General features: G+C 43.2%; 1 protein-coding gene across 1 annotated transcript in view; it reads right to left on the minus strand.

Annotated features, from left to right (window-relative positions):
* Positions 1-1,835: 1,835 nt before the first annotated feature.
* robo3 (roundabout, axon guidance receptor, homolog 3 (Drosophila)) overlaps positions 1,836-16,834 on the minus strand; it is a 171,741-nt gene continuing 156,742 nt past the window's right edge. Inside the window, exons 12-28 of the mRNA XM_062432652.1 lie at positions 16,650-16,816; positions 16,364-16,482; positions 16,039-16,255; positions 13,844-13,968; positions 13,052-13,238; positions 12,172-12,420; positions 11,580-11,619; positions 11,253-11,392; positions 10,729-11,007; positions 10,653-10,675; positions 9,778-9,920; positions 9,066-9,284; positions 7,829-8,025; positions 7,583-7,690; positions 6,486-6,653; positions 5,657-5,799; positions 1,836-2,044 (exon numbers count right to left, since the gene is read on the minus strand). Coding sequence (XP_062288636.1) covers positions 2,033-2,044; positions 5,657-5,799; positions 6,486-6,653; positions 7,583-7,690; positions 7,829-8,025; positions 9,066-9,284; positions 9,778-9,920; positions 10,653-10,675; positions 10,729-11,007; positions 11,253-11,392; positions 11,580-11,619; positions 12,172-12,420; positions 13,052-13,238; positions 13,844-13,968; positions 16,039-16,255; positions 16,364-16,482; positions 16,650-16,816 — 2,536 coding nt within the window. The 3' untranslated portion in view covers positions 1,836-2,032. The remainder of the gene's footprint in view (positions 2,045-5,656; positions 5,800-6,485; positions 6,654-7,582; positions 7,691-7,828; positions 8,026-9,065; positions 9,285-9,777; positions 9,921-10,652; positions 10,676-10,728; positions 11,008-11,252; positions 11,393-11,579; positions 11,620-12,171; positions 12,421-13,051; positions 13,239-13,843; positions 13,969-16,038; positions 16,256-16,363; positions 16,483-16,649; positions 16,817-16,834) is intronic.

Below are 16,834 nucleotides of genomic sequence, written 5' to 3' on the forward strand. Positions count from 1 at the left end.
AAGTGGGCCAGACCAGTAAAAGCATGGCATAATAACCTATAAATAATATATAATATATATGATATGTAATATAAATTTACTATAATAAACCATCTATTTGCAAAACAGATGAACAGCCTGAGATGTAGATGAGTGCAATTTCAACAATATTAGACCTCAGTCTTTTACAATCTTGTTCAATATATTATCCACATATTGAAATATGATCACAATATGTGTTCATTGTTTTTCAGAGGATTGTATTCTGGTCAGTGTGGAAAAAATGTCTGAAGCAGCATTTTACATGAAGGAGGCTCCTCACTGTTTAACTTGCATCATACTTTGCACAGTTATCCAGTGGGCCGGATTAGACCTCTTGGCAGGCCAGTTCTGGTCCGCGGGCCCTATGTTTCACACCCTTGTATTATACAGTATGTGCTTGATAAAATGACATTTGGTTCTGTATATAGGTATGCATGTTTTCAGGTGTGTCCTATAAAACAGCACTCACATATCCACATATAGAATGAAACATTGCTCGTTGCTGTAAATGTCATCATGTCCAATCATTCTAAATCCTGCAGCCCTCATTTTGTACAAAAAGGCTTCATGGGAATGTGAATGTTGTGAGGTGTACATATGTACGTGACATATTTCTACATGTTTTTTTTTTTTTTTTCAGTTGTTGCATTCTTTTCCTGTTCATTTCTTTTCCTCCACCGCAGCATGTAAGTGTGTAGGTGTAGTCTGAGGTGGAGAGAAATGATGTTCACTTCAGTGCTGTTCACTCAAGCTTTAATAAAACACCAGATCACTCACAGCGACTGGATGTGTTTGTTGTCAGGCTGTGATGGCGTGCATGCCAGATGATGGAAAGTAACAAATTGCTCTTAACAAGGGGGTAAACTAAAAATACACACAAAGGTCCTGTGTGAAAAAGCAACCAATCAAAAACATCACTTACCAATTATAAGTGACAATTTGCAGTGCTGACATTTTGCCTTATTAAAAAAAACAAAAACACACAGTACTTCATATTCTGGAAGCTGCTCTAAAGGAAGGAGTAGAAGCATAGATCAGCAAATGTATTTTATTGTACATTTACAAAACAACAAAGTACAAAAAAGTCAGCCCACATACATTTTTTTGTTTGTTTTGGAAGGAGTATATGCAAATTTTTATCTCACGACTGCAGCAAACAGTCCCTCAGACGAACGAGAGAAGGAGATACAATCAAACTTTTATAAAGCCTGTCTGTCTGCTGGCACACGGGAACAGGCTGCTGCAGGGAAACCCAAGGAGAAACATAGAAAAAGTATTATGACATTCTTAGCGGACTACATGGGCGCAGGGGATCCCGGGTCGGGGTCGGGCCCCGGGGTCGGGTCCCGGGTCGGGGGCCCCGAGGCGTTCCACCCGGGAGCGAGAACCCGCTCGTTTTGGCTTTTCCGACCGTCAAACACACTTTGTGCTTCAAATATTTTCTGTTGTTTGGCCATCACAACAAGAGAGTGCAACAGTAGTTAATGCTTTTTTTTCCAAAACGTATACTGTACATTTTGACCAAAAAAAAAAAAAAAAGTTGGCACATTCAAGAAGACATGAGCTTTTTTTTTTTTATTATAACAGACTTCTTTTTTTTTTTTAACATGAGATTTTGTTTTTTTTATCTTCATAAATACAATATACGTCTCTTTCCCTGTATCCAGAGCCCACAAAAGAACAGTACAGACACAGGTATTTACAAATCAACGGGGAGGAGGAGGAGGAGGAGGAGGAGGAGGAGGAGGAGGAGGAGGAGGAGGAGGAGGAGGGGGAGGAGGAGGAAGAGGAGGAGAAGGAGGAGGAGGGGGGTGAACTGGATAGCTCATAAATAATCATAGTAATACCAAAAAAGCATGATGTAGAGTCTGTTCTGTGTTTCACAGCAATGACACGGAGTCTGCTTATCCTGACAGCAGAAAACTCTTCCTCTTGCTCAGCTCTTTGTGTCCACAGTGGAGAGATGGATGATGGAGGCATCGAAGGTACGCTGACACACTCGCTGATGGCCTTATCTCATTTCCTGAAGAGGGAGAAATATTTTAACGTCAAAAGATTGCATGGGAAACGAACGGCAGTCATACAGTAAAGTTATTGCAGCACCCTGAAGATGTGGAAACTGAATGCCTTGATAAGATGCACTTCCAGTAGTTACTGAAGGACAGGGAGCATTATGTTATCATTTTCTCTTCCTACATATTTACACCTGATCTTTCTGATCTAAGACTGAGCAGGGTGTTTCATATATTCAAGGACAATTTTTCCTATCTGTCTTAAAACAACAGTCAGGGATTCACATGAACCTCTCTGTAATCATTCCTCCTGTTCATACTGACTATTAAAAGATCTCCTTCAAATGTGCTTTCAATGGAAGTGATGGAGAACAAATCCACAGTGTGTCCACACAGTCATTTAATATGTGAAGCTTCTATTGAGCTTCATCAGTCTGAGTTAGTCATATCAAGTGATATCTGACACATTTACAGTGTTTTTAGCATCACATTCCCTCTTAGTGTTTCTCTGTTGAGCTGTGGTGGAAGTAAAAACACTGTAACGTTGAAACATAGAAGATGAAGATTTGAAGCTTCATATTAGCTTCACATCAACTTTTAAATCCATGTTTACACAGAAGGAGGACTGTGAATTTAGTCCTCCATCACTTCCATTGTAAGTGCATTATGAAGGGATCTTCTAATGGTCAGTATGAACAGGAGGGATGATTACAGCAAGAAAAAGCTCATAAAACTGGGCGCAATAGTAGACCATTCTTGCCAAATGGTCAATTTTGTCAAGACTGTCACTTTATGAAGATTGGATCCATTCTGTGAAGATTTCTTTAACTAACTCTGAATGAATTTTTATGTGATGTGAAAAACTGAGCTGAACACAGATCTGCCTGTGAGAGCAAAATGAAAGAAAGTACAATAAGTGTTTTGGTTTTTATTATTAAAGTCTGTTGAGAGTTTATATTCTTGCAAGAATAAAGACGATGCATTATGTAACGAGGCCGATAAAGGGAGTGTTCTCTAAAGTCTGGTTGTCAAGGCTGTGTTCTTCAACCGTTTCGGTCTCTAAAAATGTTTTCCTCTGATGTGATTGGTCATGAAGTGTTTGTTTTGTCATCCTTGTATGAGTCATACACTGAACTTTATCCTCTTATCTGTGACATAAGTCTCAAATTCATGCCAGTCTAGTGCCAGTCATCACAGACTTGATGTCCAGTCTAGTGGGATCTGTAATGTGTACTGTGTCCCTGACCTCAGAGCACATGTCACAACACATGGAGGGGGTTGAGGGCAGCGGCAACCCCCCCCCCCCCCCCCCTCAACTCATCCCAGACTGACCGCCTGGGTCAAAGGGCAGCAGATAGTGGTCAGTAACACAACAGGAAGAAAGGGGGTAACCTAATCCATGCTTCCTGTGGAAACACCCCAAACTTTATTGCGAGGGGGGGTGGGGGGGGGGGGGCGTGCTTTCATGTTCCCAGCAAGGGGTGAAAAAGCCTGTTAAGGTCAGTTAGGGTCAGTTGGGGAGAGTGGGTTAGGTGTTCCTAACTGCTCCACAGGGGTGACCTGACAAGCACGAGATACAAGTGAGCTATGTGTGTGTGCGTCTGTGTGTGTGTGTGTGTGTTTGATGCGTTTAGAGTGAGTGAAAAGAGCAATTGTGCCTGTGTGTCACTTTTACAAGTTGCTTCGCTACATTCCCATGTCAGATGTGTGTTCAGGTCGAGGCTGGTTGACCCGTGACAGGGTTCATCCTTTCTCTGTGTGCACACACAGGCAGCTTTATGGTGACTCCTCAGGTTACAGCGTGAAAGTTAACAGCTACAGAATCAAAGCGGCTGCACTCGCCAATTTCTCATAAATCTATTACGATGGCCGACTTACTTACAAATAGACTAAAAGCAGCGGTGGAAGGTGAGTTACTGTGTTACTGTTCTGTGCTTGAGTGTAATTATGAGGTATTTTCTAATTTCTGTTTTACGTCTTCTACTCCGTTATAGTTCAGAGGCATAATGGAGACTGTGGCTCAGTAAGTAGAGCGGTCGTCCACTAATCGGAAGATCAGCGGTTTGATTCCCGGCTCCTCCGGTCCACATGTAGACGTGTCCTTAGGCAAAATACTTTACTCCAAATTGCTCTTGATGGTGACATGTAGTGTACAAGTAAAAGTGCTTTGAGTGGTCAAAAATAAGGCCTTAGTAAAAAAAATTCAGATATTGATATCGGTTGATAAGCTTATATATACAGAATATGTACATGAAAAGCACATTTATGACAAAGTGGTTATGAAACACTGACAAAGATATGTAAGGGTGGCATGATACTTTACAGTTTAACTATATTTATTGTATAAAATAACTGAAACAGTAAACTTAACTGAAAAATGAATAAATAGAAATGATTATAAATAATAAAACCCAACAAAAAAATATATGTATGCATTAAACTTGAATGCATACATATATACAAATGCTGTCTATATAACTTAACTAAACATATTGGTGCATATCAGGCAACACGCATGTTGATACTGATATATCTGTGATAGGCCAATATCAGCTGATAATATCAGTTAACTGATATATCGGTCTGATATATAAGTACAGACCATTTAACAAAGGAAAGGGAAACTGCAAATACAAATATTAATAAAAATGAGTAACACTTGTAATCTGAAAATGGAAAAACATTTGAAAAATCTGAGATGGAAAATGTAAAAGCTGAAATGGAAATGTGGAAATGGAAATTAAAAAATGGCAATAGCGATTTCTCATTTTCAAAGGCCAGTTTCCTTTTTTTTAAACATTGAATACAGGCCTGACTATCCTTAGAAACAGAGTAAAACGTTCTTCTTAAGTTTCCATTCACTTTTTGAATTTGATTTATTGTCGCCCTCTGATTGAACCCATTTCTGCATCCTTCACTTTGTTCCAACCCAGGTCGCTGATCATAGATTTAGTTTGACTGTGACTCATTCAGTACACAACCTTCCATGGCTAACTGTGTGTGACTACAGTAACGTTGGGGGAACGTGTCAGACGGTGTTTGCTAGCGCTGCATGAAATCCCGCAGAGCTTTCCATTCGGCTGGCACAGCTTGTTCTGCCTTTAAAGACACCGGCTCATCGCGAGGGAGCCCGCGGCGGGGGGGTGGGGGTGGGGGTAATGGGGGGTGCGTTAAAGGAGCGCTCACACAGTGAAGTGTGCGCTCAGAAGTGCACTCCACAAAGAGCAGTGGGCGTGCACACTTAACACAGTTTCTTACTGTAAAGCCTGCCCTGAGTAGACAGTAATGGCAGATCTGTAAGTATGAGCCCGGGAGCATGATGATGACTGTGTGTGTGTGTGTGTGTGCGTACGTGCGTGCGTGTGTGTGTGGGCAACAGGGGAACGTAAAAGCTCTTTTCATGTGCCCGCATGTATAAAAATGTGTGTGTTTTATGGAGTGTAAGTAATGATATGTAGATAAAACTAAAGCGCATGAACTTCTCCGTGGCAGTCTTTGTTCCCCTGCTCATAAATATCTGAACGCATCAATTATTAAAACCGTTTGAGGTGAAAAGAGAACATTTCTCTTGCATAAAAAAAACTGCACTTTAAATTACAAGATCGTTTGCATCGGTCTGCTACCTCGTTGTGTTTCCGGGTGGAGTTGAGGCCCCTGGAGCCCGTGGATCCTCTGGATGAGGAGCTTCCTGTGGTCGAACAGTTACTGGACATCTGACCCCTGGAGAGGTATCCGGCCTTACTGCTGTACGCCATCATCTCCTCACCTGGTGGATGAAGGAGAGAAATTAACAGTGAACATCTGCAGCACAGCATAGTGGGAGGATGGTTCATTTAGTATAATATATATCAACTGGAGAAACGGCAATTTAATGAAGCTCTAGGGAATCATTTTCTATCTTAAACATCCCTATAAATATGTTCTATTTGATCATAATTCAATCTGCGGCTGGGGATTGTCTGAATACAGAATTCTCTCTTAAAACATGTGTGAATGTGTGCCGCAGGGAGGCATCATGTTGTGGGGATTTCTAGTTTTTTTTTTTTCTGGACCACAAAGGAATTATTTGCCTTGATTTATAAATGTGTGCTTGCCATGCTACAGCTGCATGTTGTACTGATTTTAAATCATAAGGAATGATCTGGCAAAGTTCTTGTGTTCCAGCCAAACCCCATTTCACTCTGCTGAGTAACACCAGAGGAGAAAATACTGCAGTGCAGCAGTAGAGCATGATACAGCATCCTGGAAGTGTGGACAGAGCTACAGCTGACTGATCATAGTATACATAACTACATTAGACTGTATCTCAGTGAAATATATAAAGCAGGTGTTTGTCTTTTTAGCCCATTTCTTATTTCTGAAAGGAGTGAAACCTTACCTTACCCCTTTGAGCCAAATTCCATTTTTTTTAACCTTAAACTAAATTAGACCTGAAACAAAACGTGGTCTTACTCTCAGTGTGTCTTTGTCCCGAGCCTTTGCGCTGGTGGCTATTGCTGCTGATTTCGCTCCTCTCCAGGGAGGACAGAGCGCCGTTTGTCACATTGCTGGCCTCCATGCACCTCTGGGAGCCCTGCAACCTCTTCTCCTCGGGGGGCGGCTCCGGGGGTGGAGGCAGGTCTAAACAGAAACAGGTGGAGGAATAATCAATGCATGAAGAATGAGACTTGAGTTTAGAATTCAGGGCTGTAATGAGGAGAATTTTTCAGATTCAGAGTCAGGTTTGTGTTACTTATTAGGTTAATATTGCTTTAAAAAAAGAATTGTCTGGTTTTTTTTTTTTCTTCCTGTGCATAATGGAGAGAACCCGAGAGACTAGTTACAGTGTTGTTTTGCTTTAGAAAACAAGGATACATTAAAATAAACATGGATTCTTCTTGTCTTTAGCGTTCATGTTTGTTAGGAGTTAAGGGATCCGAGTGTGTGATTCACATGCAGCCGCGTGCTGTTTAATTGGTTTCAAGGTTAATGGATCTGACAATGCGGCGCAACTTTAGATTACCATCGTTTCCAATCTGTGTGGGAAACGGTTATCTGGGAAAACGTGGAGCGTGTAGAAGAACAGAGTCTGTAAACTAAGATTATTAGAAGTCAAATTCATGTACAGGATCAGGAACAGGAACACTAGACTCACATCACACCTCGTTGTACCAGAGTTGTAGGTGTGGGATTAATGGTGTGTTCCATTTTGTACTCAGAAGCTGGAAATTCCCAGTTCCCAGTCAGAAATTGCAACTGGAACCTGAAGTCTTATTTCTGGCTGAAACTGGTTTTCTGACTTGAACTGGAACACTTCAAACTCAGGTGTTAAGCCATTTCCAGCTCCAGCAGCAGACTGCAGCAATAGATGTATTATTTATTTACTCACACTGACTACTAACAGTAAATATCTGTAGAGCTGCATATTCAGCTACTGAGGACATTTGCAACATGAATGTCATTGTCACGGTCACACAAATAACGCTTGTATTTGATTTGACAGTGAACTCTTCCCTGTATGTTCAGCAGCAATGAATCTGTACAGACAGTGTAGGAGTCGACCCTCTCACCTCCTTGTATATCTCTTCTATATGCTGAGCTCTTGGAGACCTTTTTCTTCACTCGTGATTTTTGGTTGGGAGGAGTGCACGCATCTGCCGGGGATGGACGACTATGCACTGTGTGTGAGGAAAGAGAACGACGGCACCGTTAGAAAAAACGCGTCTTTCTCCGTAACGAACAGACTGGCAGTAACGACCACAATCGACATAGCTGTAGGGTGGATGCGTGTGAGTATGTTCAGCCAGTCATATTACCGGGTGTAGTGGCGCTGCCGTCGTCTTCGTTGGGAGTTGGCCCCTGGCTGTGGAGGCAGCGATGGGCAGGACTTTGGCACTGCAGCGTGCCAACCTCTGATGAGCCGTGATGCTGTTGGCCAGAGAGGCTGGGGTTGGACTGGGTGAGCGACGGGCTCGGCGCCTGGGGAACTGGCACTGGACCGCAGGGTAACCTTCTGCTATGGGAAGTAAGGGCAACATGTAACTGCACAGAACAAATCAACAGAATGGGAAGCTTCAGACTGAAGGTTATGTCCTGGGATAGTAATGTTTGTGGAATGTTTTTATCCTCTCATTAGTTGCTTTGTGTGTTTCCTGCCTTCCCCTGCTATGATTTTACATGTCTGCTCTGCTTCATTGTTATTTGAATGGATAATTTAACATCTGGCAATGAGACAGCAGCTGAATATTTGCCATTTGGCTAACTTTGGCTAATTTTTTCAGCGTTGTTTACCAATGTGCATTCTCTCTGTTAAAATATAATAAAATGTTGGTTTTTTTTACTATTAGTTTTTTCCTGGATATGAAAAAAATGTGAGTGAATCATTGTGTTTGTCATATTTTCATTGTTGAAATGTGTTTGACATTAAAACTGATATATGAGTTTAGTGTAGCAGCACACTGGTGGCAACAATAACTGTTTTTGTTGCCAGTGAGCTCATGTGTGTTTACTTATTTTACTTTTCTAATAAAGAGGTTGATATGTACTGTAATGTAACTAAAGGTTGCTAACAGTAGCCAACATAAGCTACTGCTCATAGCAGACCAAGTGAAGCTGTAGCAGAAGAAGACACTGTACTGTATATCGTTGAATTTGTAATATGAAGACTGTTATTCATTCTTTTAAAAGATACTTAGTCTTGCTTTCAGTTCTGCAATAACAGAACATTTAACACAATAATGCTAAAAAAAGAACAGGGATGAGCTGTGTGTGCACTGATTACTGTTCTCCAAGTTGTTTTGATCTTAAATGAATAACGATAGCTTCACTCAGCAGTTAGTAAGCGGTGGACAGTAAACTCTCTGGGGAAAAACACGATGAGTGAAAATGAAAATGAGAATGAGCAGAACACAGTGGCCTGAATTCAGCGAATGTGAACAGCAGATGCATCGTGGGTGTTCATGACAAGAGTTCAGGACTGTGAGTTACTGCATGAATAAAAACATTCTGCAAACAAACGGGTGTGCGTACGGGTCTCGGTCACATATCGCGTACCGTGACAGCTGCTGGCCGTCTTGCTGGCTGAGGCGGGGCTGGTCGTGGGGGGCTCGGGTCTCCTCGTGTGGGGACGGGGTGAGCGTGGCGGTGGATTGGTGGCTGTAGGAGGTGGCGGGAGACGAGGCGTTGTTCCTCTGCTGGGGAGATGGTCCGCCCTCGCAGCCCTCCATCAGGTAGGTTCTCTCTGGGAGGGGGGGGCACCACTCCTCATCCGAGCTGACAAAGATAGGACACGACTAGATGACACAGTGTGTGGAGAGAGATGTAGCTGGATGCGTTTCTTGAAAGATATTGTTAAGGGCAGACTGTTTTCTCACTCGTACCTTTCAAATCCAGCTAGCTATGAGACTACTTAAATATTAATGCTGTTCTTTCACACTCCACTCAAGTTTAGAGGGCCTTGCCGTTGGCGAAACTGCAGGAGGCTAAGCTTCTACTTGGGTGGGACTGCTGCTCCACTGAAAGATAGTTTTACCCTGAGGTGGCAGAGAGCGACTGGTAAGGAGGAACACAGCTAATTGTGTTTTAAGGTTGGAGAAAACAGCTAAATCACTAAAGCAATTGACCAAGGCCGAGGTAATTGAGTTGTTAAAGCCAGAGGCATACGAGCCATGTTGTGGTTCGATACTTAATGTGCCCGTTAGAGGTGACGGTAAGTCTAAATGATGGTGTAGCTGTGTAATACTAATTTATAGAGAGTCTGACTCACCCTATGTCCATGTCTTCGTGCTCTGGGGACTGCGGGTCCGGGTCGCACTGTTCCAGCTCTCCGATGGGGGGAGGCGGAGGCAGAGCCTCCATCCAGGTCAGAGATGGTGTCTTGACAGCCTTACCCATCGCCTTCTGCTTTGGCTTACCTACAAAACAGATGGAGAGAAGGAGAGAGAGAAGCGCAATCATTCGACTGAAGAGGACACTTTGTCACACTGAGCCGATTCATCATGAGCATAATTTAACACCTACTGAAGCATCATCTGTTCACATATGAGAATGTATGAGAGAAATGCAAAACGGGGCTGAAAAATTAGGTTGAAACCCCCCCACTTCCCAAAAAGAACAACTGTTGACCAAACTGCTTTTACAGAGCAGTTAAATAAAATATTGCAAAAAATAAGCAATAAAAATCATGGCTGCAGCTAACATATTCTTCATACTCTGCAGATTATTTTCTTGAATCATCATTTGGTCTATAAGGTGTCAAAACATAATGAAAAATGAATGTCTCAGTTTTCTAAAGCTCTTCAAATCATAAGACAAAGAAAAGCAGTAAATCCTCACAATTGAAAAGATGGAACCAGGGAATTGACGGCAAAATAAATCCTCACAGATAAATGAGAGAATACAGATGTACAAATATAAAGCACACATGTTAAACTGATAAATGCTAAACACAATAGGAAACCTGTTTTAATTGAGATAGAATTGAGCAATTATGGAGTCATAATAACATAAAACATCATATTCACAGCATGGGAGCAATAGTGGAAAAACGTTTGATCGCTGCTGGATTTCAACTGGCGGCGTGAAATAAAGAGCAGTGATTGGTTGGTAGATCTGAGATGAAAAACATGCTCATTTAAACACACGCTGAGCTGCTTCTGTCTTTACTGAGCAGAGTCAGTGAAAGGTGACGACCCCCCGGTTCCCTCCTCACCGTTGCAGCGGTCCGGCTGAGCGTACTGAGATCCGGAGGGACCCGGCTGGGGGATCCAGTGTCCGTCGTCCGGCTGCTCGCCGCCGTGGGCCGGCGCCTGCTGCGTCTGGTTGGTGAAAGGCATGATGGAGGTGGAGGCGTAGGGGGTGGTGGAGACGTGTTGGGCGTAGTTGAAGCCGCGCAGGTCCTCGTTGGTGGCGTCGATGGTGCTGTAGATGGGACCCTCGGTGGAGCCGCCCATGCTGTATTTCTCTGTCTGGTTCAGGTAGTTGGAGATGCCGGCTTCTACGTGAGGAGAGGAGGCAGCGGGGGTTATATTTAGAAATGTTAGGAATACATTAGCCGTTTTGTCATATTGAACGCCTCGACTTATTACTGGGCTGAAAACGTTGGCATTGTTTTCAGCATCGAAGATCCTTTTTACATCTCTCTCAACACATAAATGATGCTTCAACACAATAAGAACATTTGTCACAACAGCTGTTACATAAACACAAGGATACAGAACCACACAGATGAAATGATCCTACCGTTGTAGTATCTCTCTGCTGTGTCGTGGTTAGCGGTGCAGCAGTTGACGGCCTCTTTACCGCTGTGGACCAGGTTGGTGGTGGGCCAAGAGTCTGCCAGCCACGGGTAGTTGCCTATGTTGCCTCCCAGCACGCCGGGCCTAAAGAGACACACTGGCTTTACTTTCTGGAATATGACGAAACTAACGAGCGTCCAGATGGACCGACAGTTTGCGTAGGAGATGCTGCGCTTGCAGACGGCGGGAAACGTTTACAATTATCAGAGAACTATGAAAAGAGGAATATATAGAGCATATATAATAGAACTTAAATAAAGGACGTAATTACCTTCCATTGAGTCCTGATGCTTCTCCGTGAGGGAAGCCAACTGCAGAGGAGAAAATGCAGAGCGTGAGGAGGCGTAAACTGACTCATACATGTTACATTTTTGTGGCCTACTTAGCTGTTTTTTATTTATTTTACTCTGCTTTTATTACACAGGACCAGCTGCTCTGATTTGGACTGAAAATATTATCCATAAAGTTTATGTATCCACAACACGTTACAATATGTTACAATAGAGCTACTGCTATAGTATAGAAAGCACAACTAAATCAATCATTTATCCTTTTATTTTTTAATTATCCCTCTTGTTGTCTTAAATTAAATTATTGATTATTATTAAGTCATTCATTCACACTTATTACCACCATGTTTTAAACATGTGTTTTGGAAATGATGGTCAACGGGCCTCATTTAAATAAAATGATACCTCATTTTGGAGTGAACGCCTTTGGGTCAACAGGAGGGCTAAGACACTATAGTGATAGATAGCAGTGAATCATAACATGTCTGTGATAGCAGACAGCAGACACAGACAGCCTGAGGTCACTGGACGTGGATCAATGTATCACTCAACAACATAATCATCCTTCCTCACCTGCTGGCGTGTAGGCGAATGAGGCGGTGTAGTGGCTCAGCTCCTTCCTCTTTTTGCGCCGGCAGTAGATCCAGACGCTGAAGCCCATGAGGATGACCCAGCAGGCCCCGCCGATGCCCGCGATGAACGCCGGCTGCTTGACCACGTCGGTAATCTGCTCGGCCAGGCTCACGCTGCTCTCCTCGCCGCTGTCGCCGGCGCCGCCTCCGCCGCTGCCTCCTGACGGGGACGGCTGTTCAGCTGGCAGCTCTGGGGGGGGGGGAACAAAGAGGGAGGAAGGGCAGAATAAGATGAGAGGGAAGAACTAGAGTACAGATCATTCTGTGACAATTCCTTTGTTGATGTGTTGTTTTATTCATACTGTGTGGCTTCAATACAATCAATACAAACGTAACCATGGAGATAATAGAACTCTTATATTACATAAATCTGATTTATTGTGTTATTGTGGGCTTTAGTAGCTCTCAGTGTATTTACACTTAATAACAACACAACAACCTTCAGACATACACAAGGAATTTATGTATATACTACATTGTATTTGATCTGTTTATTGAAATGTAAACATTGTATATGTATTTGTAATCATCTGCCAATATTAGTCATCTTCTGTATTGTTGTCGTGGGGGGGCTGGAGCCAATCCCAGCTGTCATTGGGCTAGAGGCGGGGTACACCATGGACAGGTCACAGTCACATTCACACCTACAGGCAATTTAAAGTCTCCAATTAACCTAAGCTAAATGTTTTTGGTCTGTATAATAAAGCTCATTTGAATATGATTATATACTATTTTTAAATAAACCTGAAACAGTGGAAAAGTGATAGAGATCTTAACTAAACATCATGTCTCTACAGCTCTTTCTGTCATGGTGGACTCACTGAAGAGGACGGACACCGGCTGACTGCGAGTCCCGACGCCGGCTCCGGTCACCGCCGCCACTTCCACCTGGTAGAGGACGCCCGGCATGAGGCCTTTGAGCACCGTGGACAGCGTGTTCCCGTCCACCGTCTTGTTGATGTAGTAGCGCGTCTGGTTGTCCCCTCCTCCGCTGCCCACACACCACACCTGTGAAAAGAAAGGAGAGAACGGAGCTTAACGTGCGGCTTCTATGTGTCTGTTCTCGTGACGCTCGAGTCAAACGCTCCTCGGCCGAGGGCGTATCTGCATCTCGGCTCACTGATGAAATACTTAACTACGGGCTGCAATGTTCGATCTGCTCACGGCGACATCAAAGCAGAGTCAGACGTTCTCTGTGTTAAACGTACAATAGATCATGGAACTTGACCACTAACCAGTGTGCTCCACTCTACGTTTGAAGTTTTAAAAACACAGCCTGTGGGCTTTTTTTTCTTCTTCTCTCTCTTCCTTTGACACGGTTTTATCTCTGCGTGTACACTGAATTAATTAAATATTAAGGTCATCTTCCTGAAATTGAATCGCAGCCTCTTTGGCACACACCGCAGTGCTCCAATAACCCCCCTTGCTTCTCTGAGTCTACATCTCTTTCTTTGTGATTAATAGAGATTTACTGAAGGGGGTTTTCATCACTCTTAACATTTCGTATGGAGTGTGTTTCTCTGTGTGTGGTGTTTTTATAGCAGCTCTGGGATGTTTGTGCAGGTGTTTGGTGTCCTTCTGACTCCACTCAGGTGCAACATGTTTTTTTTTACCCTGTACTCCTGGATGACGCCGTTCTGCATGTCGCTGGGCGGAGGCTCCCAGGAGACGCTGATGCTGGAGCCGTTGCTTAGCTTCACCGTCGCCACTGTGACAGCTCTGGGTGGGGCGCTGGGGACTGTGAGAGGTGGGAGATAGTGTTAATTTCATTTTGGGAGCATAGATCAGTCAACAAGTGAGAAAAAAAACTATGTCAAATGATTTTGCAAGGGGATGCAAGGGGAAAAAGAAGAGGATATATGCAACATAAGTCAATAGATATCACAGTGAGCTGTAGCAGGAGGGAAAATGAAGCTTTATTGACTGTTTTAAAACGGTAAAATGTTTATTTTGAGGCAGCTTAAACTACTCAGGCGGGTCGATCCAAAGTCTATAACAGCTGAAGGCAAAAAAAAACGAGCAGCCGCCTTGTTTTTAATCTAAAGTCTGGATCAACTGATATAAACCTGCAGAAGACCACAGAGTGTGGAGGCTGAATTTAATGAAAAAACCCTGAAATGAGATATGTAGAGAAAAAGCTGAGTTTGGTGAAATAGCAAATAATTATTACACATAACCCAATTTAATCATTCATCCACAGATATATCGTTTCATAAGGTTGTTAAATGAGTTTCTGGGTTAAAACTAGAATCTATATGATTTAAGGACTGATATGTGAACAGCAGATTAACTTAGACGTAAACACAAACGATGCAGTAATACATGAAAGAATGATGAGAATGGTAAAGAGATGACCACATAGTTTCAGTGATTGATATATAAAATGGTAAAGTTAATTATAAGTAGATGGTGTAATTTGGAATTTGTCTAATCTTTGGAAAAGCAAATTTGGACTAGCCTGATATTTAGTGATAGTTTAGATTTAGCACCATGTTAGCAGAAGTTAAGTTATGATCCTGCTCTTCAGAATAGCAAACAGACAGAGTGACTTGTATGTTTTTGGATAGGAATCTTTTTGAAGGGATACTTGGAAGTTTATTATCCGGGAAGGAATGTGACAGATGGACCTCTTCTCACCCCGGAGAGAGAAACTGATTCACTGTTTTCACAACCCTGTCCACCCTGTCCACAGTCACACGCCTTCCACATTCACACTTTCACTCTGTTACTGAGCTCTGAAACTGTACAGCATGGCATTACTAGAAGCTGAATACAGATATAGGACTACTGTAATCCTGACCATGGGTTAACTATATACCAACTATTTCGATAATAGATAATGTCCAAATTCTCTGATTCCGGCTTCTCAAATGTAAATATTATCTGTGTAAATAGTTTCTTTTGTCTTCTGTGACAGTAAGCTGAATATCTTTGGGTTGTGGACAAATCAAGACATTTGAGGATCAACCTTTTTAACCATTTTCTGAACCAAACAATCAATTAATCAAGAAAATGATGAACAGATTAACTGACTGATTAGTAGCAGCCCCACTTAACTCCAACTGTTACTAATCAACTTCTAATTGGAGACTGAAACACATAAAAGTTTTAAAACATACTGAGAAGATTATAATAGGAGGGATTTAATATTTTGAGGTTGGTTGGCGAAGGAGAGAAACCGGGGGAGAAAGGCACTCCTGGTGTTCAGGCAAGGGGTGTGAAAGCACTTAGAGGAATGTCTGAGTGAGTGTGGGTCTAACACACACACACACACACACGCACACACACACACACAGACACGTACGCACGCACACACACACACACACACACACACACACACACACACACACACACACACACACACACACACACACACACACACACACACACACACACACACACACACACACACACACACACACAGCTCTAGGTTGCAGGTTCATAGATGAGTCTGTTATTCTGGTAAAGGTTATTAAAAAGTCTTCTGCTGCGTCTTTGATGATTGTGAGTCCTGTTTTTCTTTGTAGGGTTGAAGTGGTTGGTGATGAGATTTTGTTGCTTAAAAGACAGACTGATTTGCATCTTAAAAAAAAGGTGGAGGCGGTTGAGTGTATTCCTGAGGTTTGGGGTAACCCTGGTCTTGTTATTTTAACGTTTTATCCTCTCCTAGCAGAGCTCCATGCCGTGTCATGCAGGCTAATGAATAGCAGTTTTCAAGGCCCTTAAACCTCGCCCTGTTTATTAAATTAACATTGATATCTTACATCTTTCTGCTCAACATATTTTTACCGTTCCACATGTTTATTACCTTCCTCCGGGGTTCGAACCAGTAACGTTCGGCTGTCCTTGCCCTGGAATTCGTTGAAATAGGGCCGGATCTTGATCTCGTATTCCGTTCCTTTGAGCAGGCTGCCGAGGACGATGCTGCGCTCGGAGGGGGAGTTGATGTCCTGGAGGAGCCACGTCCCACCGCTGGGTCGGTAGAAGAGGCGGTAGCCCTGGACGTACTGAGACTGACGATCCACCTTAAGGAATGGAGGGCGGCGTGAGGAGGAGAAAAAGAGAGGAGAGATTAAGTCAGAGATTAAAAGTCAGATATTCCTTAAATAAACTTGAAAGTTTGAGCCACTCACAGTCCAGGACACTCTAATGGAGGCTGCGGTTAACGTGGGCTCCTGAAGCTGGACCGCCACCTCTCCCAGCTCCCTCTGCACCTGCCTGTGGTCCACACCTTGACCTGTAGGACTCACATCTGAAGGAAACACACATATTCACTTCTAGTTAAAGAGCTAGAGTGCTATTACCGATGCATTCTCACACCATTTTGGACTGAGTCATGTTTTATTTGGTGAGAAAGAGAGAAAGACAGAGAGAGAGAGAGAGAGAGAGAGAGAGAGAGAGAGAGAGGTGTGGACTGACCTTGTGTTCTGACGGGCTCAGAGATGGGGCTCGGGTCGCTCAGGCCGTAAGCGTTGACGGCTCGGACGATGAACAGGTAGACGGTGTTGGGGAGGAGGCCGGTGATGGTGTGAGTTTCCATCTTGACCATGTCGGCTACGGTTTGCCATGTGCTGCCTGCCGATTGGCTGCGAGAGGAGAGAGGA

Source organism: Scomber scombrus, chromosome 14 (genome assembly GCF_963691925.1).
Source record: "Scomber scombrus chromosome 14, fScoSco1.1, whole genome shotgun sequence".
Lineage (NCBI taxonomy): Eukaryota > Metazoa > Chordata > Actinopteri > Scombriformes > Scombridae > Scomber > Scomber scombrus.